Genomic DNA, 18,587 nt, shown 5'->3' on the forward strand with positions numbered 1-18,587 from the left:
CAACACATTAAGTTTATTGTAACTGAGACTGCATTAATTATATGCTTGTTGCAGTTGAGGCATAGTTTTTCATTTTTTGTAAAGACAGTAGCAGCTTATCTGTTCAAATTAGGCTTCCTGTTCCAATTATTACTAGAAGTTTTGCATCTTCTGAACTTTATTAGCACTTTCCTCTTCAGCCTCTCTCTCTCTAAAATCCAACACCATTCCCCTAGAAGGAATGCACTTAGAAAAAAAAAAAAAAAATCAGAACATGTACTCATTTGTTGTAAAGAAGCTCTTCTTCAGAACACTAGTCCTGCTAGCACTAGTAGACAGGGAGATGAAGTATGATGAGTGGGCAGACAAAAAGGTGCAGAATACTTTGCACAATGCTTATACCAGTAGTCTATTTGCTATAACTCCCCAACAAATTACCATCCCTAGCTCTGCCCACATACAGCATTGATTTTCATGCTTCTGAAAATTTATTACACATTTACGAAAAAGCTTCACTTTTTTAAGCAATAGAGGGAGATGAAATTAGAAAACATTCTACTTAAAATACATCATCTATTCTTTTATCACTCTTACAGAAAGATTTTTGAAGGCAGTCATGGATTTCTGAATATCTGGACGGTCCGGATGATAATCCTAAAAACAATGGAGAAAACATACATTAAAAGTTCAAGCAAAATTAATTTTAAAAAATGTTAGAGGCTTAAGTAAAAACAAATAAACAATTTTGCAAAATTGAAGTTGTAGACTGATCTGGTCTCTTCATGGCCTTCTTATATCTAACACTGCTGGGTCTGGCTTCCAGCAAAACTGCAGTTCCTTAGCACAATCCTAGTTATACTTAAAATAGAGCCACAGAAGTTTTACAAGACCTAGTGCATAAGAGATTTTGAAATCCTAAGAGGAAAGTATTTACAGAGTTTTGTTTGGCTGGTTAGCTTTGTCACAAAGGTGATTCCCTACAGGCTAACAAACATGTTCTGCTGTCACTGGATGACAAACTAAGCTGTGTGACAAGACCCTCACGGTTTCTACTTTTCTCTTTTTTCACACTCCAAACATCTAACCTATAAAATGCAACAGGTGAAAACAGTAGGTCCTCAAACACCTTCTCTTCCTGTAAACATCACTTTTGGACAGCAATCACTAAAAGTCAGAGGGACTATTTTGCCAATATGTTTGACATGCTGAGGTGAGAAGCAGCACTCCCTCTACAAGATAAAGTGGCCTGAAGTAGTGTGCGGGAGACACATTCAATGTCAAGTCAACTTGTGAGACTGTGATAAGACTATTCTAGGAATGATGATTAGCTTCTCTGGATAGTTTTATTTTAAATGTTTAGCTTTTACAGGAAGTTTCACTGCACTGACTTTTACATAAACCACTGCAGCCTGTAGTTTAGAAGGCTGACAGAAGAGCAAACAAATGTAATTTTGGGTCCCATCATGTTTGACATGTACCTTTAAAATAATTGTTGTCAAATCATCATTAAGCTGGAACATAAATGCTGATAAGATATACCTCCATGTGCCTTTCAAGCTCTTTGAGTAACGTGGGGTATTTATCCAGACGCATAAAAGGTTTGCTGAGGCCCGTGGTCAGTACAAGGATCCCAGGGCTGTTGGCACCTTTCATCTCCATGAATTCTCCTAGTTCCTCACTGTGTACACAAGATATTTAAGCAAATTAGGATTAAATTATCAACACAAATAAATTACATTGGATTCATGATTCAGTCTTTCACCTGCAATGAAGATGACAATAAAACAGGAGGCCTAATAAAAATTAATTCAAGTACAACCTAAGTGCTGTGACCAAGTTTGTGCATTAAATAAAACACAGGAACAAAAGCCATTTGCAGATTTGGGGTCCATCCAGGGAAAAACATACATGGGATCAAATCCACTGTTCTAGACAACCAGTGCTCAAAGACAATTCCTAAATGCTCCATCATTCAAGCAACAATTACAGAATAAAGCTGTATTTTATTACTCAGCTCTTTATGCTGGTAAAATTACATACCACCTTAGAGGTGGTTTACACAAGTAATACACAAGCAAGAGTCAATTGCTTTATATATAATAATAAAATAGGTATTTTTATGGTGACAGACAGAATGAGAAGACAGAACATTTCAGAAATTTTTTCTCTCCCACACTTAATGACCTCATCTCACATCCAAGGTGTTCCTGCAAAAAAATGACCAACATCCATACAAATGGTAGGAATAATCACCACGCAGTCTATTCCCTAATGAGCTAGGGTTTCACTACGTGTAGACTTATACAACACACTTCTTTTGACAGCAAAGCCACTGTAAGAAATCCATTCTCTCCATGTATCATGAATTGCTACTTCCCCTCTCCAGATATTTTTTGGTATTTGAATAATTCAGAGCTGGTCCAGCCCTTCAACTTTTTACAGCAACTCACTTAAAGCACCAGATGTGAGAATTTCAGCTCCCTTTGCTATTAAGGAAACAAAATAGCTACATCTTCTGCTTATGAAGCAGAGATTTTAGAGGACTATGGTGGAGGAGGACTAGCTTTTCAAGTTTAAATTACCAAGAACAAAATGAGCCCTCTCCATTGGGAACGGAAGATATGGCAGCATCTGGGCTGATTGCCAGGTTTCATAAAATACAAGTTGCCAAAGAACACAGAATTCTAAAGGCAAAAATCTAAACAAAAATAATACAGAATGTTGTTTATTGAAAATGTAACCTCTTATTGCATTCAAGACACACATGCACTCCTTCCCATTTCAGAACAAGTGACACTACTTATTAATGTCATTTGTCCAAATAGATGAAGACAACAGAAAAAGAACACAAACATGGTGCTGAGGGACTTGGTTTAGTGGTGGACTTAGAATCCAACTGTTAACCCAACACTGCTATCTTAAAAGTCTTTTTCAACCTAAATGAGTCAGTTCTGTGAACTGTGGCCTTCCCATCCCAACATAAGTGCTTTACCCACCATCCCTCCTCCCAGACACCAAAGTTTCCTCCAGTTCACAGAAAAGAAGGTACTTTTCCATAGTTTATTCCAAGTTTACTTGTCTTCAGATTAGTTAATTGGAATTTACTTATACTACCTTGCTTATGTATATCCAGCATTGTTTCTGAATTGTCAGGCCCATCATAATTTTACACCACCTCTTTCAAGAGCTTTCTGTCCCCATTCTAACAAGAACCAGGCACTCCTCAGTGCATGTATTTGAGCTATTTCAGGTGCACTTAACTACAGAGTGGAGACAGAGGGTGAGGGGATTTCTCAACACCTGCTGTGCATTTTACTGATGCAAAGAGAAGGGCTGGGCACACTTGGGAAAGACCTTGCATCCCTCTTAAGCAGGATATATCAGCAACTTCAGGCCTTCTAAATCAGCTTGTGACATAGACAGGTTTTAGCCAAAACTAAAACACATTGAAAAACTTCCTACAATGCCTTGCATAAAGAATTATAATAATGCAACACAGATAAACTCAAGTACTTTTTGAGCTTAAATTTAAAATTAAGTAAAGCTGGCCAGTTCTGAATACCTGGAGGCTGAAGATCTACTCTGCCTAATGCTTTCTTAGTCACAGCCCTTACTTAGCATAAAAATCACACCACTTCAGAACTTGACAGCTGACTGCACTGGTACCCTAAACAAGAATAAAGATTTTGACTTGTAACTATGTCTTGGGTTTATGGTGTTACCAGCTACTTCGAGGTCAAATATTCAGGGTAATTCACTGAAGCATCAGGCTGCATGGCTATGGTGTGGTGGCACTTCTCCTCCTCCTGACTCAGTTAGAAGGAAAGAAACTGTTTTCAGTAAGTAATAAAGGTATGACACCCAGTTTACACAGAAAGCTTTACCAAAGTTCACCTGTGAAAGCCCTTCTGCCAGAAGGCACTCATAGGTTTTAAATTTCAATTCTCCATGTATATGACACCAATCACATGCAAGTGACTGCTTTTTTGTTTTATCCATTAATTCCATCTGTAATCACCCCAACCCATTTCAGCACCATAAAGTCAGGTTACACACAGTACTTGATACTTCATCATACTTCATCTTCTTAAAGACATTTTTTACAAGAATCAAGAAGTAGTAGCTGTTTAAACTCATTCTTTGCATTTTGTTTGCTTCAGTCAGACGCAGCCCCTGCTGCCTAATTCTACCAACTCTGCCCTTTAAAACTATTTACTACTCTTCCCCATTTCAGGCAGCATAATCTGTAAGTGTATTACAGAGATTCTCCTTCACCCCAACATAGCTGCATTTTCCACAGGATGTGCCAATCTCAAATACCACAGGCCACTCAATTTAACACTGTTCTGAACAATGCTCATTTTTGCCCTTAGACTGCTAAGGGGCAAAAACCCCCATTCCTAATTTCTTCAGCCATCTCCATACTGTTGGGTGCATATAAATGCATTATATAAATAGGATTTGCTGTGCTATCTGCTAAGACAATGCTTGCACTTCCCTCTCCCCCTTTTCTTTAATTTTAATGCTTCTACAGTAGGAAGAGCTTTGGTTACCATTTCACTCATATTCACATTTCTTATTTTCATTATTGTTGTTCCATTTCTTCAACTTCAGCATTATGAAATAGATGTGCAAAAAACCAGGAAAAAATTCACTATAGCTTGAATTAAAATCAACTTCTTGGAAACCTGAAATAAAAACCTGGTATTATCTTGTTTTCATTGTCTACTCTGAAAACCCTTTAACTAAATACACTCTGTGGTTAAGCCATCCTCTGCTCAAGTGGTACTTGGTGTTGATCATCACCCTTTTTACTTAATCACAATACAGGAACCTATGGAGCAAGTTTAAACCTCAGCTCACTTGAAAGGTACACAAAGTCCTGAAAAACAGGCTTAGCAAAGGCATCATCAGGAAGCCTTTTCCAGGGAGCAGTGTTAATAGGTGTAATTAAAACTGAATGACGTCGTTTTCCTCCCAACATTCCCAAGAGGACAATGTTTTCTTTCATACACTTCTGCGCTTCTCTCTGACAAGTCTTGACATGCCAGCTTGTTCAAGCCCTAGTCTGAATACAGGCACACATCCCTTTAATACAATAATACCCCAAATTTTGTCTGGGAAGTTCCATCATGCAGACTCCCTTAGCATTCTACTCATGCTACACCAACGTGGCACCTCTGCAGCTTTGTGGACATTAAATATCCATCAAAATATGGATGTTACTTTAGCCCAAAGCTTAAAGTGAGTGTCTTTCATTTAGTCACAAATGACAAATACAGTACAGGACATAATGGAAGGGTTTCCTTTCAAAAATAAATGAGTCGGTTAAAATACTGTTTGAACATGACAACAGTTCACAACCATTTTTTAATTAATTGCAGCATAAAAAACAGTCTATGTCAGCTGCTTTGCCAAAGACAATGGCTCTTTCATGTCACAATTTCAATTGATGCCTGCAAGTACCACAGTCTCCTAGGCAGTATATGCTAAATGAAACCAGTCCACAGCTAAGAGTATGTTTTAATTAAAAAGCTATCATTTAGCTGAACAGGAAAATCTCTTGAACAGTGAAATCATCATCTCAGTCACAACTGCCTAAGCAAGTAGCTTTTCAGAAAGAGGCAGATGACACTTTTAATTCACTACTTGCGTCACTTTACACAATAAAATGCAGAGAAGCATACAAAATGCTGTGCTTCATTTATTCTGAAATCTCAAGCTGAAGAGCTCTCCCCACTCCAGACTAGAGTTAGTTCACAGCTTGAGATATTTTAAAGGTCACGATGAAAAGTGTCTTTAAGCCCTATTAATATATTCAAATCTTTCTCAGTACAGCTGCCTCAAAAGCTGCAAATCAAAATGGAAGAGGGAAGTAAACAAAGTTCAGATGTGCCTGCAAGTAACAGAAGGAAAAAAAAAAGGCCATTGAACCTTAAGGAAAGCAGACTCAGGAACTAAAAATGTATACATTTAAAATCACAACTTACACTTCTGAAGGAGGTCTCTGTTTGTAATAGATGGAGCACGAGCTATCACTGCTGAGGGGTCTGAGAACCCCTCAACTGCAGCTTTTAATTCCCTAGGGCTAAACTTCCCAGTCAAGCTCCTCTCCCGGGGACTGTTGCTTGGCGTATGACATCAGCCTGCACACTTGCAGGCTCAGGGATCCACCAAAGTGGGGGAGGCACAAAGAGTTTTCTGACTCAGGCTGATCTGTATTCCATGCTCCAGTTACTCAGAGTAATTGTGATGTTCCAGCTCCACAAATTTTATCCAGACTGCTAGGTCTGTGATGCAAGTGTAGAATATGTTTGGGACATGTTATCTAAGAGAACAGAAGAATCTAGGAAAATTAATGTTTCAACAAGTAAAGATTTCTGAATAGCTTTCTTACTGCTGAGAACTGGCTTGATATTTGCCACTTTTCAAAATAAAAAAAGCAGGTGTGTTAGTAATTTTCAACTGCCTCTTCATCAAATTAAATTTTCTTCTGGGAAGATTTTTCTTCTCTTTGTTTTAAAATAAACATACTGCTGTTTAAACAAAGTAAAACTGTTTAACACCCCACTCTACCCCTCCAAAATTACATACCTGATGCTGGCTACATTGGGTCTGTACTGTCCATATTTCCTCAAAAGAATTTTTTGTCCACTGTTAGTGGGGACTGTTACATTTGGTTTTTTAAATTATGTTATTCAACCTTCAGTAAGTCCCATACTCAAATATCTTTCCTCTTGTCATTTTTGGATATCATCCACAGGAAGTCCCAGTCCTAGCTTCTGCCTGCTTTTTTTTTTTTTTTTTTTGCTAGACTTCCTTGTTGCGCTGAACTTTGTTGCTTGTGATCTTTCCCACATAGGTAACATTTCATGTTCCTGGCACTCCTTCTCCTGCAATTACCCATTTCTGTACTTTGTATCCAACTGGGTTTTTTAATCTGCAGGAAATTCACTCTTTCACGCCTTCGGTTGCTCATTCTGTTCCTTCTCTTACTGGAAGGCAAGCATATGTCTATGATCAGAAGCACGCACAGGAACAGTGCTAGTTTAACTAAACTCTACACCCTCAAGGCAGTATTGGTCTCACCAGCAAGCAAAATTGGAACACCTACCCTTAGACCTGAACTGGGATCTTCAAGCAAAACTGTAAGATAGTAGAATCAAACCTGATAAAATGGAGCCAAAAAGCTGGGACTGTTGTGGAATAAAGTAAACAAAACAGGATGGTGTACAGTGGCACTACAGCCACTATGAGAAGGGAACATGCCAAACTCTGCCAGAGCACCACCCAACCATACCTAGCAAAATCCAGCTCTTCAGCTCTAGCCAGTGGCTTAAGAAACAACTACAAGATAAAATGACAGATCTGAGGAAAAATTACTTAATCCTTCAATCCTATTTGGTTCCTTAAGCAGAAGGAATTTAAACGCTGGAAAAAAGTATGCAATAGCTCCAAAACAATTCCTGAGACAAAGTACCTACCAAATTTCAAGACAGCATAAAATTGGAGAAATTATGTTGCATACCAACTTTAACACCTGGATAAAACTTACAAAGCCACAACTGGAACCAAGAAGAGAATCTGTTCTCAAACTTAATAGAAAGATCTTGTTGTTGCTGTGATTTTCAGAGGCAAATATGACTTCAGAACCACATAGCTCTGGAACCTGAACTCATGTATGGGTTGCATTAGGTTTTACTCCCATTTCTTCACGTTCACACACCCTCAGGTCTCCAATGATTTTAATAGTCTTTTAATAGTCTATTAATAACTTAATGAAATTAAAGATGTTTGTGGCTTTGAAGATTTGAACATGATAAATGTCTTATTCTTTAAATAACATAATTTATCCCCTTTGGCCCAGACTGTGTATTTACATAAACATGCACATACATGAACATCTATGCACACACAACCCCTTATTCTGTATTAATTGAATAAAAGCCTCCATGTTGCTGCTGAATATGATCAAGAAGCAAATGACAAAAGATAAAGAGGAAACAGACTTGCATTCATACTGGATGGCATTTAAAAATTTTAAAAAGGAAAAAAAAAAAAAAAAGACAGTCAACATTCAATGCCCCTTTTAGATGTCCAACCCCATCCCAAGTACTGCTATTTAGAATCTACTTCACAAAAATGCTATTCAAAGGAAGTTTTTGTCTAGAAGTGCACAGTAATTCTGAGCACGATAATACCGTGTTTTACCTATACATACACACAGATCCTTTACAAGGTGTCAACAACATTTTAACAGGTCTTACAACACTGATACTCTTGATAGCTCAGACAATGACATATAAAACCCCCATATGTAATGCTCCACCAAACCAGACAACTGCTAACAATCTTAATGTGAGCCAATCACTTAAGGAAACAATACAGTTAATGCTTCAGTCAATTTCCTTAAAACTTTTTTTAGTCAGTGACAGTAAAAAAAAAAAAAAAAAAAAAAAAGGTAAAAATAGTATATTTTACAGAATTTCTATAAATCTTAATCTAGAGAAATTATCTAGAAGATTTTTGTTGTTGGTATGGGCTCCCAGGAAAAGAAGTAGTCTAATAAACTGAGTAGAAAATACTAATTTTGTGATATAAGAATTTGACTTAAAATTATTTGCTAGGGTTTTTTTTAAAAAAAGGCTTTCAGAGGTACAGGTACTGCTTATGTGTTCAGTTTATTAATTGCACAGAGCTCATGGCAAGAAATAATCTTCTGCAGACAGTAAGAATTTATGTTCCAAATCAAACTGCTCCAGACAGTTGCCTTTTCTTTTTCTCTAAAATGCTATTGAATAGCACAGATGCTACAAATATGATATTAAAATCCAAGTATTCCACATACACCTATTTCTTTGTCCTATTTTTGCTAGTATTAAAACACACAGGTTTGGACTCTCTTCTTAAATTATACTGACAAAACAGCCAACATACTATTGCCTTTTCTTAAAAACCTTAAACCTTGGTATTTTATCCAGAATGAACAGCAGTGTAATTGTTTCACCATTACTACAATCATGGCTATCCTCAAACCTCACAGCAATTTTTAAATAAAGGTTTATAGAAGATTTTTTACACATTAAACCATCTCAGCTAAAAAAAGAGACAGTTCTGAGTATTTTTAATTTCTTCATGCCTCCAACCAGTTTGCTATTTCTCTCTTTCCCCCTATATTGAAACAATGTAATTAAAAGTTTTTGGCATTCTGAGAGGAAGAGATTCTGAACTGCTTAAAGCCACTTTTGATTTCTTCATGGCAGCTGTCTCAACAGGAATATTTAGTCAAGCCACTTGCTACCTACAGTAATGTTGAACAACAAAAATTAAGGTATTAGAATAACAAAAGTGGGGTAATTAGAAAGAACAGGATGCAATTCTGTTGACTCATGCCTGGTAGCACAATAGCATTCAACAGAAAATTGTCTATCTCAACTTCTCTTCCCTTGAGCTATCCCATATGAACAAACTTCCACATCCAAATTACTTAACTCTTCTATGATACTTATATTGTCTCCACCAGGATTTGGTGTCAAGCTGACTTAAGAGACCTGAAGCTGAATTTTTTTCTTAGGACAACCTACACAAAAAGAAACATGAAAGAGAAGAAATGCTTCTCCTCTCCATTTGCAGAACAAACAGCTTTTCTCCCTCACATTTCTACCACCACTTCTCTGAGTTCTGAAAGTTAGATAATCCTTTACAGATATCCCTGAATCTAAAGAAATGTAGTTGATCACTTTGCTATCACAGCCATCTTTCATTTATAGGTTAAATCCCAGACCTCTGTATGGAAAGAGCATAAAGACTCAAATAAAAAAACCTAAGCCCAAGAGTATTAAAAACCATTTACAGAAAATGGTACTAGAAGAGGGTCATTTGAAAGAAAGCAAGCACGCAGGGATTTCATCAGGGGGGTTTAAACATATTTTTGTCTTGCTGAATTTTAATTACAAAAACTTACCTTCTTTCTGCCTGTACTGTAATGTGAATTTGCAGCTTGATTTTTCCAGCTGGGGTTGGAATATAGTTACATGTATTACTAACATAAATGAAAGTTCAGCGTATTTGGTAACTAGGAGGTTTTTCATCTTCATAATATTATGAGTAAATAATATCTTTCCTCCAAATATCTTTACTTTAGTCCAATGCAACAAGACAAAAAGGAGAGGGGTGTGTGAAGCAAAAAGAACATATATCCTGCTAGAATTTGTCCTATATCTAACCTCCAAGAAGTCATGGTTCTATCCTGCACCACAAGCAAGCATAAATAACCCAAAATAACAGCTGCTTCACCACAAGGGTCATCAGAATAAAAGTATATAGCAAAAGCTTGTGAAAGCTGACTTCTTCCATCAAATTCTCACCTCAGTATTTTTCCCTCAAGGTGATACAGTGTATCTTCTATGCAAATTTAAGGTCTGTCCAAAAGCTGAGCAACCTACATCGTGTTAACTAAGCATCCTACTTCCTACAGAAAATAGTAATTTTGCAAAACTCACACTTCTTTCACATCACTCAGAAGTAAAGCTGAGGGTATAATACCACTATAAAGTTAAGTACACACAGGCTTTTACAGGGCTAAGTTACAATGCACCAACTGTCTAAGAAGCATAAGTCATGTCAGTTATGCCATAATTTCACAAACTAGTTTTGATCTCAACATTTTTAAAACAAAGATGATAATCAGTAAAGTTTAACATATTCAGAGTCCAGCATGTGTTCTTTCAATGAAAAAAAATCTCTCAAATAGTTGATAATAGACTGCCAACAGTGACAAGCTGTCCTGATCACATGAAACAGCTTTGTTTTATGGGGCATTTTGTCTTTTTTTTAAAAAGTGTAATCTTTTTTTTCTCAAACAAGTTCTACCACACCAAACATGTTAAAAAGCAACCACCACAGTTTTACAACTCAAGTGTGTGTTACACACATTTTTGTATCAGACTCAAAAGACCACGAAGTTAACATACCTGTGTTCTGTGAGGACATTTACTGCTGATGGGTGGTTGGCACAGTATGTAAGGTACAAGCTTTTCATTTGTGGCATCAAATTTAGAAAACATCCTCCAACCCTCTGCTGAGCTTCAGGCAACCTAAAAACAGAGCAATAAAGATGGAAATGTGTAACATCAACCAGACAGAGAAATAAATGAACTCCCAGAAAAGCAGTCTATATTGTGTGCTGGGTTTGGCTGGGGGAGAGTTAATTTTCTTCACAGTGGCTGGTAGGGGACCATGTTTTGGATTTGTGCAACACCATAAGGGTGGCAGAGCAGCTCCCACCTGAAGGACTAAGCCTCTTCAGCAGAAGGCCGTATGGTCAATTGTATAACCCACACCGAAGTTAACTAGACGATGGGCCACTAAGCTTTCATCAGTCCTAGACTACAAACTTGTTCCTGACACCTTGTCTAAATCACTGTACAATATGTGCAAGATGAAATGTTTCGATTTCTCCATGCACTTGCTCTCCTTGTACAAAGGCTGCATCTCCTAACATGCTAAATTTTTGCTTCTTTGCAAGATATGACAGTGGATTTTGCTGTTATCTTTTTAACTACTCTTAAAACCAGTACTTCACTCTTCACATTAGCTGTAAAGCTAAATGACCCCTCACTAAGTACTCAATGCACATACTGTTAGCACAGTCAAAGAGCTTCATTCTAAGATTAGTTCCAACAATTCTTTCTGGAAGAATATTTTTTTTCCTGAAAAAGATTTTTTTTTAAAGTGAGTATTTTCTGTAGTTGTCCCAGACATGTACAGAAAGTTCCTAAACATCAATATTTAGCATACTCCCTCTAAAAAAAAAGTGATAGATACTCCAATGAACTTCAGGAGGAAATAAACCATTCAGCTTTCCAGGACAATCACCATTCCAGGCAGGGGACGTTCCCACTCTGCTCAAACACAGTCATCTTGTCCCAGTCCTTAGGTTTGCTCATAGTAGTCAAAATGCAAAGTTCATCCCAAGAAATTCTCCCCCGAATTCCAAAATAGTAAGTCGGTCTCCTATTAAGCTGTTCAGTCCCTCTGCACAGTACGGGAAGACTATCCAAAATGAAGTAAAAATTGACTGTAAAGGTGTTCCAAATGCGAGTCAGGGGAAACACACTCCCTGATTTGAAAGCAACATTCATTACAGACACCCAGAAAATGACAGCTGAATCCCCAGCTAACACATCATGCCAGATAAACACTGATCACATTATCAACACTCTTTATATCAAAGGCTAGGGTTCATATATAAGTCTGCATCTTTTTTTTTTTTTTTTTTTTTTTTTTTTAAATTCTAAAATCAATATCTGAAATCAATAGAGTGACTGCTTTTGCAGGTGTTTAGGGGAAAACCAAGGGCATTCCCCAGCATACTGAGGGAATGCTTTTCTTACAGCCTTGCCAAAAAGCATTTCCTGCCTAGCAGCTGGTCCCCTTTAATAAATCTAGCATGAGCTAATAATACATTCTTGGAGTAATAGATGCAGCCAAAGTCTAAAACTCTGAAGACATACTCGAGGCATATAACTCAGTATTAAATAGCAAGAGGCTCCAATAAACAGTTACTAAAAATGGTTAAATTCCCATTTCATACTGTAGTGATGGGGGTGGAGGGTGAATTATGGCTGTTTGCACCAAGCAGACATCTGTGTGTTCTCAGTCTGCTGTTCTTTTAGCAGAATCAAAGACTGACATTATTCTCTCTCACATGTTGCACATGCATTGCCACTTTATATTGCACATTCTTTGCTGAATTATGATATTTCATAGACTTTATAATGGGGTGGTAACTCATCCCCTTTCACTTCTCTAATCCATGCATTAGTGCAAGTGTTCTACTATTTTCAGCAGATAAACTATCTATACCTCCTTTACCTGCTGGAAAAACATCAATTTAATGCCTATCACCACATCATATAAACCTTTTAGTAACTGATGTGTTCCATAAAGAGCATAGTTATTTTACAGTTTATTCTGAAGTTTTCATCCCAACATTCTTCTCATATTCAGCATTTTAATTAAAAGGGAATCACATATAAATATTTACACATATTATACAATATTTACACATGTTATACCAACTTCAGTTAAAAAAAGGCCAGATACTTGTTTTAATTCTATTTGCAAATGTAAAAGAAACATAAAGCCTCTGCTGTTGTACACACGCCAGAGGAGTCACCATATGACAATATCTAAACTACCTAACATTGTCTGCTTGTTGGAATTGCATCCAACAGCTATCAGTTTTGTTTCTCCAGACTTACAATTGGTGCCCAGTGCATGGCAATTTGAAGAAAGAAATAAAAATTAAGTGCAATTGAACAACAAGGTTAATTTTAAGACTGATCAAAACCAGCAATCAGAACTGGACTAAAGCTACACCTGCAGCTGACAGAAAAAGGGTGACAATTCAGAATGTCTAATCATGTCCTGTGTGTTCTGAAAAACCTGCCTTACTTTTGGGATCAGTGGACGTTAAAATGTTCTGGGAAAGGCTGTGGAAACTGTGATTAATTCAAATAAATTTAAACAGAGACTAACAGAGGCAATTTAAAAAGAAAAGTAGGTAACAAAATGTAATCAGCATTTATGCTTTCTTTTTGCAAGGAAAAGAGCAGATCTCCCTAAATTTCATTTGACTGTGTAGTTACCGTAAGGGTGTCACTCATGAAGGAATCTATGTTGCTATACATATATATGTGTGTGTGCATAAATATATGTATATTTATACAGGCAGCCGCCTGCAGAACCTGCCACAACCTGGAAACTAAATTATCAGGGTGGCATTTTCTCCGCTTCTCCATCTCATCCCACACAAACAGCAGAATTCCAGCTCTTGAAGGAGATGAAGCATCAATGGTAAGTTTGCCATGTTTGCAGGAGGTCAGTACAATGAATGTCTTGAACGTAAAAGCTGACAGCAGAGAAGACCCATGAGAAGTAATGGTCTGTAAAAATTATGATGGGACAATTGTGATTAATGACTCCAAAGAGTGCTGTTTGTGAAAAAACATAAGATTAGAGGTTTTCTCCTGAGGCTTCACAGTTAACAAGGTTACGGATATAAGGGGCCACTTTGCAACTTTCTGAGCTACCGTTTGCACAAATTGAGGCACTCTTCAACTTATTCCCAATCCTTCAGTCTGATTTTCACCCTCTTCACTACCACACCTTTCACTAATTGTCTAATTGTCTTAGCTCTCAGACATCAGTTACTATGCACATTTGTTTCAGGATATCTAAAGATACTGCATTCAAATTCCCTTAGTATTCATAGCCTTATTTCTGTTGATACTCATGATGACCAAATGTAAAGGATGATACTGGGACTTAACAGACTTAGTTTGTATCTGCACTCCAAAACCAAACCTGAAATACTAATGAGTTTTGTATTATACTTAAATAGTCTCCCCCTCACACACTGGCCTCTTGCCTGTTTTGTGGTTTTTTTTTAAATTCCATTCCATTTCAGGATCATCCCCAAACACGAAGAATCTGCTCGCATTTATACACAAAACAAGACAACACAAGTCACTGTGACTGCAAGAGCAGGGACATGAGGGTAAGAGAGGATAAACCCCAGCTATGGCTGTTACAGGGCAAGGAGGTAAGTCTGTGATACTATGTAAAAGACTTCAATTTGCTACAGAGGAGATTATATGTAGCAGTCCATGCAGGCTGGCATCACCAGCCAGCCTGTGCATCATGTGTCCCACTCCCTACTGAGAAGTGCAGCCATAGACTGACAGCTGCTACTTCCAGGTGAATGGAAGAACCTTTTCTGGAGCAGGCGATCAAATCAGGTTCAACCTCCTGCTACAAAAATACCCACAGAGCAACACTTCCAACAGAGATCACTTCGATCAGGCCAGAGATCACCTGATGGACGCTGACTTTGTTTGCAGAGCTCTTCTGCTGTGTGAACTGCTGCAGAACTGATCTATGGCACAGGACCACAGACCTGGAATGAGACCTAGAGCACTGGACCACTTTTTGTCTTCAAGAGACCAGAGCACGGAGGACCCTCACTCCGCTTCACTGTCAGAAATCTGCTCTTTCACAACTGAAGACTCCAACGGCATCTCTCTGCCTTGTGTTCTACAGTTCTTTTCCATCCATGAACCAAATGCACTGGAAGCTGATCAGCCAAAAAAAGCACCTTTGAAGCCTATCAGCCAGAAGATTCTCACTCAGTGCTAGTTAGATTTACTCCATGTGCCACTTCCGTTTGGTAAACTAAGAAGAGAAGTTACAAAGGTGGAAATAACCCCAACCTGGACAAGTTCAAAGAGGACAAACCTTTAGCAATGAACCAGAAGACCTTCAAGGCTGTGGGCAGGGTGAGAGGGTGGCACACAACTAAACCCAAACCATATCCAAACAACTTTTTCCCCTGAAACACACAAAGAACCCACTACGATGACATATGTTCTGAAAAAAAAAAAACCCAAAAAGTTTAACACCACAAGGATTAAATAAGCCAAAGTGGTGCAGGCAAAAAGGAGGAAAGCATAGGAAAGCTTCTGCCACTGAAGTACATACCAGGATCTGTTAAAGAGAAAACTCAAATGACAAACTGTCTCAAGGTGGGTGTGGAATTCAAAAAGCATTCAACTTTCATGCCCAAGAAAAGGAATTTGTCAAGCAAGGCAGGCTGGCAGCATTACAATTGGCAGGACAACAGCATTTGGTCATTCTGACATGTCAAGTTAGAATAAAACACCACACTGGATGCTGCAATATGAAGTGCCTCAATAATGGAACTATAAACTCTCTGCCAAAAATAAAATAAAGTGATAAATCTATTTTCAGCCCTGGAGCTAGTCTGTTTACAGAACAGGTTCACCAGCCAAAAAACCATGGCAAAATGACCAAAAAAAAAAAAAAAAAAAAAACCCACACAACACAGCAGAGCAAGCATTCTTCTACATGATGGATTAGATTCCAAACAGAAGGATGCTGTAGGCTCAAGTTAATGTGCTATGATGAAAATTAAACTGAAAATACAACTCGGCATGATGAGCATATTTATGAAATGAAAATAAGACAAAATGTTTGCAATAATGCTTCAGTAATTTTAGGGCATCACTTTCTCTGCCTACCTACCAGTATCCAGTATGTTCCTAGTTTATTACACAGCAACATTTCACTTAGCAAAAAGAAGAAATAAAGGACACTATGAAAAGGTGCTTTAAGAGAGCCAAGCAGAGTTATTAATGGAGCTTTCTGAGCTTGAAGCTCCACAGTGATATCACATTAACTGACACTCCAGGTTAAAAAGAAGTTTGCATTAATATTTGTTTAAAGGTATATACTCTTCTCCTCTCATTTTTAAGGCCACCTTAAAAAAAAGTTTTAAAAGACGACAGTCTGTTCCACGCAAAGTACTTAATTTCCCTAACTTCTGACACCAAGAAACAAAATCATGGTAAAAAGCAAATAAGACAACAAAGAGCAGTGACAAGAAAAAAAAGGAAACATTTGAGTATGTTGACAAATGGACAGAGATTTAGACATTTAACTGATCAAGTCAAACTTGCCAGAATGAATATCATTCTTTCTCACAGCATGAGAGACAGACCACTTCAAAAATGTTTCCATTACACTGCTGAATTGCCATCTGAACTACACCCCATCCTCCCTTCCCCTCTCTCTGGTCTAAGTTGTTTAGAGGCAGGAGAGAGGGACAGAAGGCAGGTGGTAGGAGGGCATGGGATCTGAAGTCAGCAACCATAACAGGCATATGTTCCTGCCTAGTGGAGATGCAGCTTATACTTCTTCATGCCCAGGCTGCTTCTTCATACAGAGCAGCTCAGGGGAGAAAAGGGAGAGGTCAAAACAAGACATACTTGAGGTGATCTAAAGCTCACTGTTGCCAAAAGAGGTATTTTCTCCTCCATCCAAGACAGTAATTTGTTCTCACAGCAAACTGAAACTTGTCTAAGCCCTCAGTAGCAATTCAAATTAATAACTTGGCAGAAACCAAGAAAATTTGGATTAGGAAGTTGCCTTAGCTCACCATGTGAGCAGACAAAACTAAAATATAGGCAAGGAAAATTACACAGCTGAGGTTAGGAACATAAATTACACTTTCAGGGGAATTTCAGGAAATTGTTAGGACAACCCAAATGCAATATGGTCACCTTCTTTCTTACACACCCAAGTGCTGAGGTAACAAGCTGAAAAATACCAAATTATCACTTCAGCCTAAATTATGGAAGGAGGACAAGTGTCTTCATCCCCTTCTTTCTGTGCTCCACACTTCCTATATGGTACAGGACAAGAATTGAGAGGTTCTATTTAATTCAGGTTGCTCTTTCTGCCTGTCCTGCAGACCTCTTCCAGCACACTTTGATAACCACCTTTGTTCAGGCCAGAAGAATACCAAGCACAAGCATTCTCTTACAGTGTCCCTCATCCAAGTCACTTACCTCCTTCTCCACTGTTCCACCATCACATAAGGTTCCTCTACTCTTTTTTTCATTCTCTTACTTTGAAGCAAATACTTAAAATTCATGCCCCCAAAACCAAAACCACCACTTCCCTACTGGTATGGAACTGCATCATATGGAACTGCATCATGAAAATTCATAATTTCTTTTAAACTGTATCAAAATTTCTACCTTTGCAATTGCATACTAGGGCCAATATATATCTGTACAAACAATCAATATATTCCCCAAACATCTATTACTGTACTGCTCTGGCAACAACTCTTGAAGTGAGAGAAAAAAAAAATCTATGCCCAACAAAAGATGCAACAAGTAAAGTAATAGAAGATATTTGCATGTTAGAATTTTACTCTATCCAGTATGCATGGTACTTACTTGGTGCATTCTTCTAAAGACTGTACAAGCATTTGCTGGAAAGAACTTATTTCTTCCAGGTTTCCCATTAAGTATGAAGTATTTGTCAAGGTTAACCTGGAGCCAAAGCAAATAAAACATGTTTAGGTTTGCAGCTATTGACTAACTGTGCATTAATACTATCTATTGCATGAAAAGAAAATGCTTGCTGGCTCTTAGATCAAGGACCAGACTCCTTCAGTCAGCAAGAAAACTGAATAAAAGTAAACCCTGCCTCAAGAATCACACAGTCCACAGAGGTAAATTCACACTGACATTGACATTTTGACCATGTTAACCCTCCCCAATATATGAGAAATCTCAAGCTTAATTTAAAACTCACATACTTTTCACTGGCTTGTAATGGTCGCAGGTAGTTTGAAAGCATTGTTTGTAGCTCCTTAGCATATTCATTTTCTGTTTCTAGTATATTTTGTAGCACCTACAATAAATGACAATTGCTAATTGGTACTTTTTAAGATATATCAATACCAGTTTTAAAGCATACTAAAATTTATTTAGCATGAGAAAAACTTAAATGAGAGTCCCTACATTAAAAATGCAAATACCAGCAAGAAATCACTGAATACTATATATCTATGAAATTCACAGGGAAAATAAACACTACACACATGATGAGCCATCCTTTAGCCATACACAAAAAAAAAAAGGTAAGCTAACAGTCACTACACATTTTATTGCAAAATTTGAATTACACAGAGCTTTCTTCCAAAGCCAGGGGTAATTATTCCTCCTATGTAG

At 37.7% G+C, this 18,587-nt stretch overlaps 1 protein-coding gene across 5 annotated transcripts in view; it reads right to left on the reverse strand.

Moving 5' to 3' along the window:
• The window catches only part of ARHGEF7 (Rho guanine nucleotide exchange factor 7), a 73,605-nt gene that overhangs the window by 31,292 nt on the left and 23,726 nt on the right, over nt 1–18,587 (reverse strand). For all 5 annotated transcript variants that reach the window (XM_017737055.1, XM_008635869.2, XM_017737057.1 and 2 more), the window contains 5 exons: nt 18,173–18,267; nt 17,808–17,903; nt 10,953–11,075; nt 1,519–1,657; nt 574–633 (listed from right to left, as the gene is read on the reverse strand). In XM_017737055.1, the coding sequence (XP_017592544.1) occupies nt 574–633; nt 1,519–1,657; nt 10,953–11,075; nt 17,808–17,903; nt 18,173–18,267 (513 nt within the window). The remainder of the gene's footprint in view (nt 1–573; nt 634–1,518; nt 1,658–10,952; nt 11,076–17,807; nt 17,904–18,172; nt 18,268–18,587) is intronic.

Source organism: Corvus brachyrhynchos, unplaced genomic scaffold (genome assembly GCF_000691975.1).
Source record: "Corvus brachyrhynchos isolate BGI_N302 unplaced genomic scaffold, ASM69197v1 scaffold83, whole genome shotgun sequence".
NCBI classification, from domain to species: Eukaryota; Metazoa; Chordata; class Aves; order Passeriformes; family Corvidae; genus Corvus; species Corvus brachyrhynchos.